Raw genomic sequence first — 19762 nt, forward strand, 5'->3', positions numbered from 1 at the left:
TTGTAATATAGTCTGAAGTCAGGGAGCCTGATTCCCCCAGCTCCATTTTTCGTTCTCAAGATTGCTTTGGCTATTCGGGGTCTTTTGTGTTTCCATACAAATTGTGAAATTTTTTGTTCTAGTTCTGTGAAAAATGCCAGTGGTAGTTTGATAGGGATTGCATTGAATCTGTAGATTGCTTTGGGTAGTAGAGTCATTTTCACAATGTTGATTCTTCCAATCCAGGAACATGGTATATCTCTCCATCTATTTGTATCATCTTTAATTTCTTTCATCAGTGTCTTATAATTTTCTGCATACAGGTCTTTTGTCTCCTTAGGTAGGTTTATTCCTAGATATTTTATTCTTTTTGTTGCAATGGTAAATGGGAGTGTTTTCTTAATTTCACTTTCAGATTTTTCGTCATTAGTGTATAGAAATGCAAGAGATTTCTGTGCATTAATTTTGTATCCTGCTACTTTACCAAATTCATTGATTAGCTCTAGGAGTTTTCTGGTAGCATCTTTAGGATTCTCTATGTATAGTATCATGTCATCTGCAAATAGTGACAGCTTTACTTCTTCTTTTCCGATTTGGATTCCTTTTATTTCTTTGTCTTCTCTGATTGCTGTGGCTAACACTTCCAAAACTATGTTGAATAATAGTGGTGAGAGTGGGCAACCTTGTCTTGTTCCTGATCTTAGTGGAAATGGTTTCAGTTTTTCACCATTGAGGACAATGTTGGCTGTGGGTTTGTCATATATGGCCTTTATTATGTTGAGGAAAGTTCCCTCTATGCCTACTTTCTGCAGGGCTTTTATCATAAATGGGTGTTGAATTTTGTCGAAAGCTTTCTCTGCATCTATTGAGATGATCATATGGTTTTTCTCCTTCAGTTTGTTAATATGATGTATCACATTGATTGATTTGCGTATATTGAAGAATCCTTGCATTCCTGGGATAAACCCCACTTGATCATGGTGTATGATCCTTTTAATGTGCTGTTGGATTCTGTTTGCTAGTATTTTGTTGAGGATTTTTGCATCTATGTTCATCAGTGATATTGGCCTGTAGTTTTCTTTCTTTGTGACATCTTTGTCTGGTTTTGGTATCAGGGTGATGGTGGCCTCGTAGAATGAGTTTGGGAGTGTTCCTCCCTCTGCAATATTTTGGAAGAGTTTGAGAAGGATAGGTGTTAGCTCTTCTCTAAATGTTTGATAGAATTCACCTGTGAAGCCATCTGGTCCTGGGCTTTTGTTTGTTGGAAGGTTTTTAATCACAGTTTCAATTTCAGTGCTTGTGATTGGTCTGTTCATATTTTCTATTTCTTCCTGGTTCAGTCTCGGCAGTTTGTGCCTTTCTAAGAATCTGTCCATTTCTTCCAGGTTGTCCATTTTATTGGCATAGAGTTGCTTGTAGTAATCTCTCATGATCTTTTGTATTTCTGCAGTGTCAGTGGTTACTTCTCCTTTTTCATTTCTAATTCTATTGATCTGAGTCTTCTCCCTTTTTCTCTTGATGAGTCTGGCTAATGGTTTATCAATTTTGTTTATCTTCTCAAAGAACCAGCTTTTAGTTTCATTGATTTTTGCTATTGTTTCCTTCATTTCTTTTTCATTTATTTCTGACCTGATCTTTATAATTTCTTTCCTTCTGCTGGCTTTGGGGTTTTTTTGTTCTTCTTTCTCTAATTGCTTTAGGTGCAAGGTTAGGTTGTTTATTCGAGATGTTTCCTGTTTCTTGAGGTAGGCTTGTATTGCTATAAACTTCCCTCTTAGCACTGCTTTTGCTGCGTCCCATAGGTTTTGGGTCGTCGTATCTCCATTGTCATTTGTTTCTAGGTATTTTTTGATTTCCCCTTTGATTTCTTCAGTGATCACTTCGTTATTAAGTAATGTATTGTGTAGCCTCCATGTGTTTGTATTTTTTACAGGTCTTTTCCTGTAATTGATATCTAGTCTCATAGCGTTGTGGTCGGAAAAGATACTTGATACTATTTCAATTTTCTTAAATTTACCAAGGCTTGATTTGTGACCCAAGATATGATCTATCCTGGAGAATGTTCCATGAGCACTTGAGAAAAATGTGTATTCTGTTGTTTTTGGATGGAATGTCCTATAAATATCAATTAAGTCTATCTTGTTTAATGTATCATTTAAAGCTTGTGTTTCCTTATTTATTTTCATTTTGGATGATCTGTCCATTGGTGAGAGTGGGGTGTTAAAGTCCCCTACTATGATTGTGTTGCTGTCGATGTCCCCTTTTATGGCTGTTAGTATTTGCCTTATGTATTGAGGTGCTCCTATGTTGGGTGCATAAATATTTACAATTGTTATACCTTCCTCTTGTATCGATCCCTTGATCATTATATAGTGTCCTTCTTTGTCTCTTGTAATAGTCTTTATTTTAAAGTCTATTTTGTCTGATATGAGAATTGCTACTCCAGCTTTCTTTTGATTTCCATTTGCATGGAATATCTTTTTCCATCCCCTCACTTTCAGTCTATATGTGTCTCTAGGTCTGAAGTGGGTCTCTTGTAGACAGCATATATATGGGTCTTGTTTTTGTATCCATTCAGCCAGCCTGTGTCTTTTGGTGGGAGCATTTAATCCATTTACATTCAAGGTAATTATCGATATGTATGTTCCTATTCCCATTTTCTTAAATGTTTTGGGTTTGTTATTGTAGGTGTTTTCCTTCTCTTGTGTTTCTTGCCTAGAGAAGTTCCTTTAGCATTTGTTGTAAAGCTGGTTTGGTGGTGCTGAACTCTCTCAGCTTTTGCTTGTCTGTAAAGGTTTTAATTTCTCCATCGAATCTGAATGAGATCCTTGCTGGGTAGTGTAATCTTGGTTGCAGGTTTTTCTCCTTCATCACTTTAAGTATATCCTGCCACTCCCTTCTGGCTTGCAGAGTTTCTGCTGAAAGATCAGATGTTAACCTTATGGGGATTCCCTTGTGTGTTATTTGTTTTTTTTCCCTTGCTGCCTTTAATATGTTTTCCTTATATTTAATTTTTGACAGTTTGATTAATATGTGTCTTGGTGTGTTTCTCCTTGGGTTTATCCTGTATGGGACTCTCTGTGCTTCCAGGACTTGATTAACTATTTCCTTTCCCATATTAGGGAAGTTTTCAACTATAATCTCTTCAAATATCTTCTCAGTCCCTTTCTTTTTCTCTTCTTCTTCTGGGACCCCTATAATTCGAATGTTGGCACGTTTAATGTTGTCCCAGAGGTCTCTGAGACTGTCCTCAGTTCTTTTCATTCTTTTTTCTTTATCCTGCTCTGCAGTAGTTATTTCCACCATTTTATCTTCCAGGTCACTTATCCTTTCTTCTGCCTCAGTTATTCTGCTATTGATCCCATCTAGAGTATTTTTAATTTCATTTATTGTGGTTTTCATCATTGCTTGGTTCCTCTTTAGTTCTTCTACGTCCTTGTTAAATGTTTCTTGCATTTTGTCTATTCTATTTCCAAGATTTTGGATCATCCTTACTATCATTATTCTGAATTCTTTTTCAGGTAGACTACCTATTTCCTCTTCATTTGTTAAGTCTGGTATGTTCTGACCCTGCTCCTTCATCTGCTGTGTGTTTTTCTGTCGTCTCATTTTGCTTATCTTACTGTGTTTGGGGTCTCCTTTTCACAGGCTGCAGGTTCGTAGTTCCTGTTGTTTTTGGTATCTGTCCCCAGTGGCTAAGGTTGGTTCAGTGGGTTGTGTAGGCTTCCTGGTGGAGGGAACTAGTGCCTGAGCTCTGGTGGATGAGGTTGGCTCTTGTCTTTCTGGTGGGCACGTCCACGTCTGGTGGTGTATTTTGGGGTGTCTGTGGCCTTATTATGATTTTAGGCAGCCTCTCTGCTAATGGATGGGGCTGTGTTCCTGTCTTGCTAGTTGTTTGGCATAGGGTGTCCAGCACTGTAGCTTGTTGGTCGTTGAGTGAAGCTGGGTCTTGATGTTGAGATGGAGATCTCTGAGAGATTTTTGCCTTTTGGTATTACGTGAAGCTGGGAGGTCTCTTGTGGACCAGTGTCCTGAAGTTGGCTCTCCCACCTCAGAGGCACGGCCCTGATGCCTGGCTGGAGCACCAAGAGCCTTTCGTCCACACGGCTCAGAGTAGAAGGGAGAAAAAATAGAAAGAAAGAAAGAAAGAAAGAAAGAGGCTATAATATAGTGAAGTAAAATAAAGCTATTGTAAAGCAAAGCTATACAGACAAAATCGCACCCAGAAGCATATACATATACACTCACAAATAAAGGAAAAGGGGAAAAATTAATATATCCTGCTCCCAAAGTCCACCTCCTGAATTTGGGATGATTCGTTGTCTATTCAGGTATTCACCAGATGCAGGCACATCAAGTTGTTTGTGGAGTTTTAATCCGCTGCTTCTAAGGTTGCTGGGAGAGATTTCCCCTTATCTTCCCTGTTCGCACAGCTCCTGTGGTTCAGCTTTGGATTTGGACCCGCCTCTGCGTGTAGGTCGCCTGAGGGCGTCTATTCCCCGCACAGACAGGACGGGGTTAAAGGAGCAGCTGCTTCGGGGGCTCTGGCTCACTCAGGCCGCGGGTAGGGAGGTGTACAGAGGAGCCGGGGTGAGCCTGCGGCGGCCGAGGCCGGCGTGACGTTGCACCAGCCTGAGGCGGGCAGTGCGTTCTCCCGGGGAACTTGTCCCCGGATCACGGGACCCTGGCAGTGGCGGGCTGCACAGGCTCCCGGGAGGGGCGATGTGGAGAGTGACTTGTGCTCACACACAGGCTTTTTGGAGGCGGCAGCAGCAGCCCCAGCGTCTCACGCCCGTCTCTGGGGTCCGTGCTGATCGCCGCGGCTCACGCCTTTCTCTGGAGTTCGTTTAGGTGGCACTCTGAATCCCCTCTCCTTGCGCGCCGCGAAACAAAGAGGCAAGAAAAAGTCTCTTGCCTCTTCGGCAGCTGCAGACTTTTTCCCGGACTCCCTACCAGCCAGCTGTGGTGCGCTAACCCCTTCAGGCTGTGTTCACGCCGCCAGCCCCAGTCCTCTCCCTGCGATCCAACCGAAACCGAAACCCGAGCCTCAGCTCCCAGCCCCGCCCGCCAAGCAGACAAGCCTCTCGGGCTGGTGAGTGTTGCTCCGCGCCGAGCCTCTGTGCGGGAGTCTCTCCGTTTTTTTTTCTCTGCGCCCCTGTTGCTGTGGGGTCTGCGGTGATCGCCGCGGCTCGCGCCCTTCTCTGGAGTTCGTTTAGGCGGCGCTCTGAATCCCCTCTCCTTGCGCGCCGCGAAACAAAGAGGCAAGAAAAAGTCCCTTGCCTCTTCGGCAGCTGCAGACTTTTTCCCGGTCTCCCTCCCAGCCAGCTGTTGTGCGCTAATCCCTTCAGGCTGTGTTCACGCTGCCAGCCCCAGTCCTCTCCCTGCGATCCAACCGAAACCGAAACCGGAGCCTCAGCTCCCAGCCCCGCCCGCCCCGGCGGGGGAGCAGACAAGCCTCTCGGGCTGGAGAGTGCTGCTCGGCGCCGAGCCTCTGTGCGGGAATCTCTCCGTTTTTCCCTCTGCGCCCCTGTTGCTGTGGGATCCGCGCTGGTAGCTGCGGCTCGCGCCCGTCTCTGAAGTTCGCTTAGGCGGCGCTCTGAATCCCCTCTCCTCGCGCACCAGGAAACAAAGAGGGAAGAAAAAGTCTCTTGCCTCTTCGGCAGCTGCAGACTTTTTCCCGGACTCCCTCTCGGCTAGCTGTGGTGCACTAACCCCTCCAGGCTGTGTTCACGCCGCCAACCCCAGTCCTCTCCCTGCGATCCGACCGAAGCCCGAGCCTCAGCTCCCAGCCCCGCCCGCCCCGGCGGGTGAGCAGACAAGCCTCTCGGGCTGGAGAGTGCTGCTCGGCGCCGAGCCTCCGTGCGGGAACCTCTCCGCTTTGCCCTCCGCACCCCTGTGGCTGCGCTCTCCTCCGTGGCTCCGAAGCTTCCCCCCTCTGCCACCCGCAGTCTCCGCCCGCGAAGGGGCTTCCTAGTGCGTGGAAACCTTTCCTCCTTCACGGCTCCCTCCCACTGGTGCAGGTGCCGTCCCTATTCTTTTGTCTCTGTTATTTCTTTTTTCTTTTGCCCTACCCAAGTACGGGGGGAGTTTCTTGCCTTTTTGGAGATCGGACGTTTTCTGCCAGCGTTCAGTGGGTGTTCTGTGGGAGCAGTTCCACGTGTAGATGTATTTCTACTGTATCTGTGGGAAGGAAGGTGATCTCCGCGTCTTACTCTTCCGCCATCTTCCCGAGGACCTGATCTTCTTTCTTATTTGTCATTTCTCCATCTGTTATATGATCAGATGGATGGGTTTGAAAATCTGTTTAGTATTTCATGCGCCCCAAGCTGTGAAAGTCAGGTCTAAGTACAGGCACAGTAGGGTGCACTGATTAATTTATGATTGTGCTTTACATCATTGAAGCTAGAGATCTTGATTTGGGGATGCAACCTTATGAAGGAAATATCTCAAGGACACACCTGGAAGGCTCTTACTTGGGCACTTTGTAGGAGAGGAGGTCCTGCCATCCTGGCCAAATATAGGGAAAAGGGGGGGTTTCTGGACTGCATTCTGTTGGCGGAGAGAACAAGTTTCCTTCAACGCTAGGGTTGGTGCCTGGCCGTGTGAAAAAATATTGTTCTTCCCAGCACCATTCACACCTGTCCTTCATATGCATGGATGCCTCCATCTTGACTGAGTTATTTAACAAGTTTCCATGGCCAGGCATGAGTCGACCTGAGCAGCCCTTCCACCAATAAAACATCCAGTGCTTTATTATGTATATATTGGTCTAGCCGGTTAGATTCCTTGCATCACAAGGAAGAGACACAAATTATTTACAAATTATTTACAAAAACAAAGTTTGTTTTAAGGATGCACATGAGATATACATGAAATAACCTCACGGTTAGCACAGGTCCTAAGATGGCATTCTCTGTGAATGCACAGTGAGTAAACAGGATTCACATATAATAGCAACAATAATTAACACTTGTACTCAGCAGTTAATTCCTTCCAGGCCCTGTGCTAAGCCTTTGTTCATTCTGGCTGCTGTAACAAAAATACCATAAACTGAGTGGCTTAAGCAACAAGCATTTATTTCTTACAGTTCTAAAAGCTGAGAATTCCAGGATCAAGATGCTGGCAGATTCACTGCCTGGTGAGAACCTGCTTCCTGGCTCATAGAGGGCTATCTTTTCACTATGTCCTCACAGGGCAGAAGGTGGGAGGGAGCTTTCTGGGGTCTCTTTCATAAGGGCACTAATTCTATTCATGAGAGCTCCACCCTCATGACCTAATCCCCTCTCAAAGGCCACACCCCCTAATCCCATCCCATTGGGTGTTAGGATTTAACATATGAATTGTGTGGAGGCGGGGCACACACATTCATTCTACAGCAGCATCATAAGCACCGGCCCTTTCAACCTTCATAAAACATGCTCTGAGATAGGTCTTGCTTGTGATACCCATCGTATGAGGAAACTGAGGCTTGAGGTGGTTAAATAAGTTTCCCAAAGTCCTTTAGAGTGAGGATGGCAGAGCCAGGGTAGAGCCACACAGTAGGGCCGAGACATGCAAAGGGTGACAGAGGCAGACGCAGCAGGAGCAAGCAGGGCTTGGCTCAGCCGCAGGATGCAGGTGAGAAGGCAGCAGGCTGGCAGCATCCCCAAGGATAGCAGCTGGGAGCGCAGCGTGCGGTGGAGAGACCTGGAATGGGGCCTTCCCGAGAGGAGCCCTCTCCCGTCACCGTCTGTTAAATCGTGAGCACACAAGGTGCCCAGGCAGACAACGCTGACACCTCCGTAATCATCATTTAGTTGCGGCACCTGCCCTTTGAAACGCTGAGCCCGAGGAAAGAAAATACAATAAAACAGCTAAGAGAAGTTGGTGTGTGAGGTTCTGCAGTGGGACACTCTTTGAATGTGTATGAATAAAGGATCAGAGAAGTATACTCCGGGTGGAATCCCCAGTCAGGGGCAGGTGAAGCGAGCCGTAATCTTGTGAATTCAAAATCAGGGAGCATCTTGTTTTCGAATCTCTGGAGTGAGGTGGTCCAATAACAAGAGAGGAGGGATTGGAGGGAGAGTTGTGGGTAAGAAGGCACTGAGGGAGCTGAGGTTGGAAGCAGGCAAAGGTTTAGATTTTAGAACCCTGCTTCCCAACCTGTGGGCTTGAGAATTATTGCAGGGACCTTCACATCCCTATAGATATCAAACATTGAGTGTAAACTACATCAGTAAAAATCCCATACACACACATACGCGCACACATGGCCACATTCAAAAATGTAGATTCAGTGGTGATGACTCACTCACAAATTCATTTTAAGGGATTGTCAAATTCATAGTTGTTTTTTTGTCCATATGTGTTTTCTAAATCAAACCATATGAACAAGTCAGCTTCTGTCATATGGTGGTCTGTTGATGCTGAAGCCCCGGGGGGGAACTGGGAAAAGCCAGGGATGACAAGGAGAAATAAAAGCAAGCCTAGGATTTGTGCCATTTGAGGTATGGGCCCCATAAAGTGGCCAAGCTCTGCCTAGCACTGAAGCCTCCCAAGTGCTCGGGCACCCTGGGATAGCAAGGAGAAAGAGATTTCTAGGAATTCACTGGAATCTATGCTAAACAAAAGCTGTTTGGTGCTCTCAGAGTGGGTCATATCAACGCCCATTGGAGGGGTGGGTTTCCATGAATCAGGGTCATCATTTACAGAGGGGTGTATATATTAGGCAACGCAGTAATAGGCATTTAGATTCAGAATTTAAGCAGGGCTGGTCTCCTTCACTCATTCAACAAATAAATTTGTTTGTACCTACTATGTGCTATGTTACACTAGCAGCAATAACAAGGGGGGACATTTACCAATACTTGCTCTGTGCCAGGATGCCTGATACCTTTTCTTGTGAATGAGGAGGCGATGCTATTATACCCATTTGACAGATGATGGAACTGAGGATAAAAGACATGAAGTGAGTTGCTAAAGCCAGTTGTGGTTCAGAGATGGAACCCCGAAGTCAAATGCTGAGCCACCCGCCTTTGTCAGCATGAGTACCACTGACAAGCTTCTAAAGGAGGTGATTGTGGACTCTGGAATCAAGTCGACCCTCAGCCAGTGATTCTCTACCTGAAACTCATGGAACTCCGTGAATCCTCAGAGACAAGGATAGACCTCACAGACTATTTTTACTCTTTCAGAAGATGTGAACTTCCTCAGGACACATCTTGCTCTTCATTTTATCTCCTAATGTACCTGGCACACGACAGTTGCCAAATTAATGAACCGATAAATGGTTTCCTCTCTTTTTCTTTCATAGATCCTAAAATATCTGTACCTGCCTGGCACAAACTTTAAAACCACAGAAGTGCCTGAGATCTGGGTTTGCTCTTTTCTCCCGCAATGTGGTCCTGTGTCATTCAAAACTGGCATGCTTTCCTCATTCTTCTCCAGTTATTCAAATTCTTTGTGTTTCCTCAAAGCCCAGCTCCTTCTGTTCTCCTTCCTCCTCCTCATCCTTCCTCACTTCTTTCCTTCCTCTTGTCTTCATTTCTCCTTCCTCTCGCTTCTAGTTGCCTTCATCCTTTGCTTCAGCTCTCTCCCTCCTTTCCTCTCCTCTGCCCACACTTTTCTGTCACCTCCTTCTCCCTCTTGGTGGCAGATGTGATTTTGTCTGAAAAGAGACCTCTGCCCACAACAGAGATGCCCCATCTGAACCACAGACCACTTTACAAAAATGGGAAATTCAGGTGTGTCCTTCAAAGAACTTGCAGTCTGTTGCAGGGCAGGTACCATGCCTGCTTTAGCATCGCTACATACCCGACATAATAAGCACCAGCAAACACTCGTTGGAATTAATGAGGGAATTCGTATTAACATAGCCCTTTCATGGTACAGGTCCAGAGAGGGAAAAATCCTTGTCCTAAATGCATTCGGCAAGTTAGTTCTTAAGTCAGAGCTATAACTCAGGATCCCTTCTTTCCCGCCTTCAGTTTGGTCCTTAGCCGTATGGCCCTGGCAAAGGCTGCTTTTCTTGGGTCTTTACGTAAGAAATGTGGTTTCCAAAGGGTTTGACTTTTCATCTTCAGGGATTCCAGGATTCATAAACTTGGATTTGAAAAGCAGCATGAATTTGCCAAAAGAATGAGGCCGAAAAGTAGTCCTGAGCAGGGTTTATTGTCTCTTTGACTCAGTTTCCACATCTCTATAATGGGCTCAGTGAATTGTATGCTACTTGTGCAGTTCAGCCAGAATAATATGTGAAATTGCCCGTCTCAATGCTTGGCAAGTAGCAGGCGCCCGATTGAATTTCTAAGTTTCTTTCCTCAATGCAGAAGAAACAGCCTTACCTCATGCCCTGGCTCTAACCACCATTCTCTTGGGTTACAGTTTATCTGGAGGCCTCAGAAAATATTGCTCATTTATGTACCATTTATCCCACTGGATAACGCATTTGGGAAAATATGAGGTGCCCACATACCTCTGATTTAGGCAAGCGAAAGGCAAGCTCAGCTGCTAACCCTTCCAGAGAGAATGGGCTCTTTACATCTAATACGGGTGACTGCCTTCTCCCTCGACGTTCGTGATGGTGTCCATTTGCTTCAATTGATGACGCCCCGGAGAGAGATTTCGCAAATTGAATGATGGAGCTTGATCTGGCAAGAATTTCCTGGGGCTTCTGGCCTGGGTTTCTGTAACTCCCACGGTGAGTCAGTGACAGCCCACCTTTACAACACACATAATGAGGCTCAATTTAAGATTCAGCTTTGCCATCTACCAGCAGAGTGACCTTGGGCCAGTCACGTAACCTTGTTGAGCCTCTGTCATTTGGTTAGGCACTGCCAGGCAGTAACTAAGAGCTCTGGCTAAAGTTCACGACAGACCTGGGGTTGGATTTCAACTCTGCCTCTTGTGACTTTGGACTAACAGGTCAATTTCCCTGAGCCTCAGTTTCCTGACCTCTGAAGTGGTGAAGGTAGTAGTACCTTCTTAAGAAAGTCGTTTTAAAAATTCACGGCTAATGTATTGCAAGCCTACTCTCTGTGAGTCACTCTTTCAGGCATTAACTCATATCATCGTCACAAAATCCCTATGAAATGGGTATTCTCCGTATGGCGCCTGTTTTCCAGATAATGCAACTGAGACACAAATTACTTGGGTTAGTAATTTTTGCCCGGAGTCACATAGCTAATAAGTGGATCCAAATTTGGTTCATCTGGAGGCTATACTCTTAACCACCAGGCTGTAGAGCCCAGTGTCTGAACGTGCTTAGAGACATTGATCCGGTGTCAGAATGTGAACTCTCAACCACCAGACGGCACAGAGTGAGCGCTGGATAAATGGCGTATGGTAACTACTGTAGGATCGCTATTTTTGTTGTTTCCTATGAAGCCCTGGATGCTGAGCCGCATCAAGATGGGGCTTGTGCTCAGCCCAGCTCCCCCACCGGCAGGGCGGACGTGGTGGAGGGCGAGCGAGTTGGAGCGTGTCTCATATAAACATTTGGGGTTGTGAGAGCAGCTGTGTGATCTTGCGGGATGATTCTCGCTTCAGGACTGCGTGTTGACGCCGATGTCACGGCTGCTCTGAGCACCCCAGCTACTGTTAACGAGCCGTTCCAAGCCCAGATGCAGTGTTTTCTCGCCATATGGTCCACACTGCAGTGCAGGGGCCTTCGGATGAGGGATGGCTTGGAATTCAGAAACACTGAACCCCGCCTGAGGGAAACCTACGTAGAGGAGCCCTCCAAACTGACCCAGTTCTCCTGGCTTCCGGGGACCATGTCTTCACTCGCGTGTCATTCGTTCATTCATCTCATAGCCACACGTAGTTAGGGGGCAGCTGCCATGCGGCAGGCACTGGGGATACAAAGGTGCGAATAAAACATTGCCCATGGCTTCCGGAAACCGAGCTTAGCCATGGAGGGCATGGGAACCAACCATATGATGACATTATCCTAAGCTCTGTAATACAGGAAGTTATCAAAGACCCTGGGAATTCAAAGGAGTTAGTGACAATCTTTGCTATGGAATTTAAAACTTTGTTTTGCACACCGGCATCTGAATGCTTTTCCTTATTCAGGAGAACTCCCCAGATAGGCAAACGTTAGGTCCCACCTTCTACTAGTGAAGGTGAAGAGAATCTGACATTCCTTCGCCCTACTTTCTGGCAGGTGCGCTGTGAACTCATGATAGAAATGTCCACCTCCAACTGGGATCTCCCTTGAGTTCCGGACTCCTGTATCAAGATGATTACTCAACTCCCTTCACTTGAGTATTTCAGATTCCAAGTCCAAAATCAGACTTGGTATCTTCCCCTGAAACTGGCTTCTTTCTCAGTTGTCTCCAGGTCAATAAACTGCACTACTACTCACCCTTCAGCTCTGGCCAACAATCTTGGAGTCTTCTATGATACTCTCTCTCTCACTTGCACACACATCCCACCCATCCTAAAGGACTGTTGACCCTACCTTTTAAAGGCATCCTAATTCTGAACACTTCTTCCCAGGTTGCCCTCTCCACCTGCATTCCTGCCACCCCCATCTCTAACCTGCTGTCCTGAAATGGCCTCTTAACAGGCTGCCTTTCTTCTGCTCTTGCCACATGCCTGTGTGTTCTCAGCAAAGCAGCCAGGAAAAAAAATCTCTTAAAATATAAATTTTCTGTTCTCTTGTTTCATGTTCTTCAGTGGTATCTCATCACACATGGAATAAAAGCCAGTGTCTTGCCCGTGGCCCGTAAGACCCCCTGTGGTCTTTCCCTCCCCACCCCCCCTTGACCTTAGTTTCTCACTTCCTTAGCTTTGCTCCCTCCCCTGTGGCATGAGTGGTCTCCTCCCCATTCCTCAAGCACATAAAGACGTGAGAACATGGGCAGTCAAAATGTCAGACCCAGTCGAGAAGAACTTCCCTAAAACCAGGAGAGAGAAGGAAACTTGGGATGAATCATTCCTGAGAAAGTAGAGGGAGACAAGGTCCAAAGCCCACTTTGGGAGAAGTTGGTCTTACACATAGACTGCCCCCTCTAGTCTTTTAGGAAGAGAGACACTAGGATAGATACAGAAATAGCTGCTGGGTCGTGGGCCCAGGTGAGAAGACTGGGGAGGGGACAAGGCCTGAGAAATGACCAGATTAGGACAACAAAACCCATCACAGCAAAGCCTCGCCTTAGGACAGGAGCTTAATGGCTTATTCATCCATTCGTTCAACAGATATTTATTCAGCACCTGCTATTTGCCAGAAACTGGTGATAGGTGTGTGCTTGGCCAGTGAGCTTAGGAACCAAGGATATACTCACCCAGTGAGACTTCGAAAAAGTATCTTTAGGTTCTGAGTCTGTTTCCTTCTCTCTGAAAGTGAAATAGTAATGATACCCGCTCTGTTGATTAAGATAGTTATTTATGTGATGCTATAAAGAACTCTTCTTTTATCAGATGTAGTAGTTACACTGGAAGCTCTGTCAGGGAAGGGACCTTGTCTGTTTTGTTCACTAGTATATTGCCATTTATGGAAGTGAGCATTTATGGAACAAATGAATGAATGAATGAATACAACTGACTCAGAATCATTTTTGGAAAGGGGGTACTGCTACCTCATTGATTTTGAACAGCTACTGGATAGCTTCTTACCAGCAAAGAATCCTGTGTATCTCATGCAACAACGGTTGTATCTTGGCTTAATGAGATGGTGTTACCACGTGTGCCCCAAATGCAGGAACTGTCCTCAAGTGCATGGTGTAATCCATCTGTAACATGACGATCAAAGCCATTTAGGCGCCTCTGCTCCCCTCTACCTTCTCCATTGCCTTCTCTAGCCCCACTCCTCTCATTGCCTTTTGCACCAAGCACTGAGCTAGTCACACAATTACTCCTATACACCTGGCTTATAGGCTGGGTACCATTTATCTCAGATGCTTCAGATAAAAGACTCGAGATCAACAAAGATCTTGACAGACTGTAACAATTAGCTGAAGTGAAGGAGATGAATTTGTCAATGTAAAGATGAACACTGAGATCTAAGAAGTGAATGGCAGAGACTGGATGAGAAGAAAAACCTAGCAGCTGCTCCTTGCTAAAGAAAAATGCACCAAATTAAAAGGAGCAAGATATGTCTGAGGGGCAAAAATCTGGAAGAGGCCATGTAAAAATATCTATCTTCGTATTTTTTGCATCAACATTTATTTAATATTTTTATACTATGAAATGAGTTCTATAATAAAAGAAGAGAATCTCTCTCTCCAACTGAAAGAAAAGTAGGATATCAGTATATTCCTTCAATTTCAGCTGAACTAATAGCAGCTCCCCCATTGCTCACCAGTCTCCAGATCAGGAAGAATGGTTGATGACACTGGCTTGAATCAGAATATCCTTTTTTTCTAGATCAGTTCCTTAGTTCCCATGTTGTTCAGCTTTTCCATTTGGTCAAACATAAATATTTTCTCCTTACTCTTCTCTAAGAATTGCTGTGCCAGTGATCTTGTGCCTCTGGCTTAAGCTTTTAAAATTCTGACATTCATTGGACAGTATTCTAAATGATTTACCTGCATTATCACATTCAATCTTCATTACAATCCTATAAGGGAAGGACTCTTGTTAACCCTATTTTTTAGATGAGAAAATGGAGATTCAGAGTGGGTTTACTCACTTCATCAAGGTGACATAGGTAGTCAGAACTCTTAAATCAGGCACATGTGACTCCCCTAAAACTGTGGTCCTTAGCCCTGCCCCTCCAAACGTCACAATTAAATCTGATAAGAGCCAAACAGGCACACAAACGTGAAAACTTTCAAAATACTGGGGAGATAATATCAGTTCAAGATGAGCATGATTATTTATGGCCAGGGCTATTGCTTTGATCTGAAAACTCCTCACTGCCCAGCCATTATACACGAACAACAACAAACTCCATGTGAATTTCTCTACATTAGGCAAGAGGCAAGTGCCTCTTGCCTAATAAAAGTGCTTGCGGAGAAAGCTCAAAACCCAGCAGCAATTAATTATTGACAGAGCATGTGAATTAGAGATAAAAGAAGAATCCTTCCTTCTCCACACACGCGATAGTAAATAAATTTAATTATGGTAGGGGAAGCTGAGGGATCTTCGTCTGTATTAAGTTTTATTAGCTGAGACATTTAAAAGCATGTCATCATAACAAAGAGGTCTTGTGTAATCCTAAATGTACCACTTTGGTGCAAGGCTCGGCAGTGAATAGACTTAATGGAGATGGAGCACATGGTGGCAGATGGCCTGCTGTACCGACAGGTACAAGTACATCAAACTCCTTTAATCTCTTGAAGTTCCCAAGTAAAACAAGGCCACTCTGAAGGCAGACATGGATGGAGGGATGGGTTTGGAGAAGCAACCTTGGGAAGGAAACCAAGAAATATGCGTCCTGGTGTGGGATCTATCACTGGCTCACTGGACAACCTTGGGAGCCAAGAAAGAAGAAATCCCATGTATAAAACTAATTCGATGCTAGATGCTGTCACACTGTATGTCACACTATATGTCATTCGTTTCATCCTCAACTGAACTTGAAGTAAGTTTTAGGATTTTTACAGATGAGGATGTGATTCAACTTGCTGAGGTCACAAAGCCTGTCTGATTCCCTGTCTCTGGGCTTCAGTTTCCTCATTTGCATAAAGATGCCTTTGGATTAGGTTAGGGGTCAAGAAATGTTTTCTTAAAGGGCCAGATGGGAAATATGTTCAGCTTTGCATGTCCTATAGTCTCTGTTGCAACTACTCGACTCTGCTGATGGAGATGCAAAAAGCAGCCACAGACAGTACAAAAAAGGAATGTGTGGCCATGTTCCAATAAAAGTTTATTTATAAGCACTGAAATTTGAATTACATATAATTTTCATGTATCACAAAATTTTAGTCTTATTATTTTGGTTTTTTCCCCATCCTTTAAAGATGAAAAATCATTCTTAGCTATGGGCCATACAATAACAGGAGGCAGATAGTAGTTTGCCAACCCCTGGACTAGATCATCTTTGAGGTCTTGTTGAGCTCAAACACTTTCTGAAAGCCACTACAACAATCATATCCTTGATTTATTAAGCTCTTACACATGCCAGATTCTGTGCTAAATGCTTTAAAAGCATTATCTCCCTTAATCTTTTTACAACTGTGTGAAGTAGGTGCTATCATTATCTTCATTTCAGAGATTATAAAACTAATACATAGAGAAATTACGAGTCGATCTAGGTTAAACATAACTGGTAAGAGATAGAGCAGAAATTTAAATGCAGGTGTATAAGATTCCCAAGAATGAATTGCACAAGCTTTATGCTGCTTTTTCTGATAATACTATAATCAGAACTATAGAGGGATATATAGTCCAAAAAAGAACTTCCAAGCGTACATGAATTTTATTGGGTAGCTCCCCACTGGGCTATTTATATCATACATTTCGTGCAACAAGTTCAGTGATTTCTGGACAGGAATAACCACTCTTTTGTTTTCCTCCGTCTTCCAGAAATGTGATGCCTAAGACTTTGGATGGGCAGTTAACCATGGAGAAGACACCAAGTTACTTTGTGACAAATGAGGCCCCCAAGCGCATCCACTCCATGGCCAAGGACATCAAACTCATCGTGGTGGTGAGAGACCCCGTGACCAGGGCCATCTCCGATTACACCCAGACACTGTCAAAGAAACCCGAGATCCCCACCTTCGAGGTGCTGGCCTTCAAAAATCGGACCCTAGGGCTGATCGATGCCTCCTGGAGCGCCATTCGAATAGGGATCTATGCTCTGCATCTGGAAAACTGGCTCCAGTATTTCCCCCTCTCTCAGATCCTCTTCGTCAGCGGTGAGCGACTCATAGTGGACCCCGCCGGGGAAATGGCCAAAGTACAGGATTTTCTAGGCCTCAAGCGTGTTGTGACTGAGAAACATTTCTATTTCAACAAAACCAAGGGGTTCCCTTGCCTAAAGAAGCCAGAAGACAGCAGCGCCCCCAGGTGCTTAGGCAAGAGCAAAGGTCGGACTCATCCCCGCATTGACCCCGATGTGATCCACAGACTGCGGAAATTCTACAAACCCTTCAACATGATGTTTTACCAAATGACTGGTCAAAATTTCCAGTGGGAAGAGGAAGAGGGTGACAAATGAGGCTAGAGATGTGGAGGGAAGGCTGGTGAATAGCTAGGGAGGCTTCTTACCTGAGTCCTGAATCCCCCAGGGTCTGCAGCCTCAGCCTTGCTGGGGTGCCAAGTAGATCTCCTCCTTTGTGCAATCAGGATTGCTTCCAACGCTGTTGGCTTAGGCAAAGGGATGGATCCCATGGCATACTCATGAGGGTACCAGGCCTGCCTGGGTAGCAGCATCTGGTTGACCAGATGGCCACCAGAATCCACTGCTAAATCTTGTCTTCTGCTGGTTAATCAAGTCTGAAGACAGGATACATAAATAGTTGTCAAGGTCAGAGACAGTGGCATGAATGTTTGTTTAAATGATAAAAAAGAAAGGAAGGTCTACTTTTGGCCGGAGTCTCTCACTTTAATTTGGGAAGCCCGAGTTCTAGCCCCATATCTGGCAAAGGCCCCTGCTCTAGCAACCTCTGCTTTGGCATCTTGCCAGAATACTAATTGTGGCCAATTGCTCCAGGACTCCTAGGGAGCAAGGTCCTCCCTCTTAAGGTGTCTCTAGCCTTCTCCTTAAAGGTCTCATCCCACAACCTTTGACTTGCTCCCTCCTCACCTTATGAAGGCAGAGGCATGCATGTTTCTCACCAAAAAAAGCTGACACCCCTGGAAGCCTTCTTTCTAAGAGCCCCCGAAGGGGGGGTTGGGTCTCTCTGTTTGTGAGTATCCTGGGTGGTGGAGAAGCTTAGCCTGTGCCTCCTTAGAATCAGAATCACAGGGCTGCTCTCAGAGCAGGGGGGTTGCAGCAGAGCTCAGAGCCCCGAGGTTGGGAAAGATGAATGCCATCTCTGGGAGTGAAAAAAAGAAAAGCCAGTCCTTTTGGTGGGAGGTCTCCATCCCTGAAGACCCTCAGCCGCATGGTTCTGACACATGCTGTCAGGACGGGCTCTGTCCCTTAGGGTCCCCAGAGGGGCAGGGACCAGAGAGCTGGCATGTCTTTTGTCATGAATAACCTTTAGCAACACAACCCACAGGGGATCGGTCACCATCCTTCTCTTTGTCCCACCGTCTCCCCTACATGGTCATCTCATGCTTCATTTGCTTAATTCAGAGATGGCACATATTGGGGCAGTGACAAGAGGGCTGACTCCATTTATCAGATCCAGTGTATGGGGGTGGGGGAGGGTAAGGGCTGTCTGCGGACACCCCCATCAAGGGCTGCTGCATTAGTTTGATTCCCATTAGTTTGATTCCATTAAAATGCAGCATTTGACATAAAGCGCTCTTCACAGATCTCCAAAACCAGGAACTGTTCTAGCAGAATTGGAAATATGTATGAGTGGGGGGGAGTGAAATCTGTTCGGCTGTTATTAAACTGTCATTTCTCCCGCTAACTGAAAACTGTGTTGTTATAAAGCTTAATGCCATCTGATTAATGGGTTTTGATGGTGTGTTTGTGTTGGTCACCTCCATTCCCACCTCTCCCCCTACCCTCGAATTCTGGGAGTATCCCTTCTCTGGGATAGCCAGAAAGACCCAGATTAGAGAATCTTTCAGGGAGTTCTGTCTGCAGGTCAGGATGATTCTTGAAATAGCACAAAGGAAGCAACTCCTGTAAGGGGTGCGGTACCCTCCTATCTTAACCCATCCTGGCAAAGAATGGACTGATGTGCCAGATTCAGAAACAAATAAGTTTTTTCCAGATAAGAAAGTGGTTATTGAGCTGAAGGCAACATATATGCCTTTACTACCAAAGTAAAAGAAGATAAATATAAAAATACGTACACACGTACACATCTACACCTACTTGAAAAAAGACAACGCCTGCTTAATCTGAAGAGTGTACTGTGCGCTAGCTGATTTGGGGCCTTATTTTATAAGCAAAGCAAGGAGTGGATCTAGTTAGTTACACATCAGAGGCAGATGTGTGGTGTTTTCAAGCTACAGCTTCCTAAGCTCCACTGCAGAATTTTTAAAGGATCAGAACTTCTAGGGTAGGGCCCAGACATCTATCCTTTCAAAAATAGTCTTTTGGAAGGTGGGATTGAGAATGAGGGACGTCTCACCTGTGTATTTCTTTTTTTTTTTTTAATTTATTTATTTATTTATGGCTGTGTTGGGTCTTCGTTTCTGTGCGAGGGCTTTCTCCAGTTGTGGCAAGCGGGGGCCACTCTTCATCGCGGTGCGCGGGCCTCTCACTATCGCGGCCTCTCTTGTTGTGGAGCACAGGCTCCAGACGCGCAGGCTCAGTAGTTGTGGCTCACGGGCCCAGCTGCTCCGCGGCATGTGGGATCTTCCCAGACCAGGGCTCGAACCCGTGTCCCCTGCATTGGCAGGCAGACTCTCAACCACTGCGCCACCAGGGAAGCCCCACACCTGTGTATTTCTTTGTGCCCTCATCTTCCTTCCTCCCTCCCTTTTATGCTTTTGTGGGGATTACTTCCGAGAGACATGGCCCCTAGGGTTCATGGCTCCCTTGGAGGAATAGGTCTCTTTGGGAGTTCAGTGACAACGAGGTAAGGGATGATCTTATAACTTAGGAGGTCAAAGGAGCAGCTGCTGGTAGGAGAGCTTTAAAGATGTTTTTCCACCAACTAAGGATGACCACTACTGTAGCCTACCAGCATCTCTTCCATGGTGGGTGGTCACCCATTAGCTCAGCCCCTCAATCACACCTACTCTCCATGTGCCATCTCTCTGGCTGTCTGCCTGTCCCCATAAA

At 45.4% G+C, this 19762-nt stretch overlaps 1 protein-coding gene across 5 annotated transcripts in view; it reads left to right on the forward strand.

The window, feature by feature from the left end:
• HS3ST4 (heparan sulfate-glucosamine 3-sulfotransferase 4) overlaps window positions 1-18472 on the forward strand; it is a gene marked incomplete at its 5' end in the record, with an annotated part of 575045 nt that extends 556573 nt beyond the window's left edge. For all 5 annotated transcript variants that reach the window (XM_082431088.1, XM_082431089.1, XM_082431087.1 and 2 more), the window contains one exon: window positions 16432-18472. In XM_082431088.1, the coding sequence (XP_082287214.1) occupies window positions 16439-17068 (630 nt within the window). In that variant the 3' untranslated portion in view covers window positions 17069-18472. The remainder of the gene's footprint in view (window positions 1-16431) is intronic.
• Window positions 18473-19762: the final 1290 nt, after the last annotated feature.

The sequence above is a fragment of the Balaenoptera physalus genome, assembly GCF_965194825.1.
Source record: "Balaenoptera physalus genome assembly, chromosome: 16".
Taxonomy (NCBI): domain Eukaryota; kingdom Metazoa; phylum Chordata; class Mammalia; order Artiodactyla; family Balaenopteridae; genus Balaenoptera; species Balaenoptera physalus.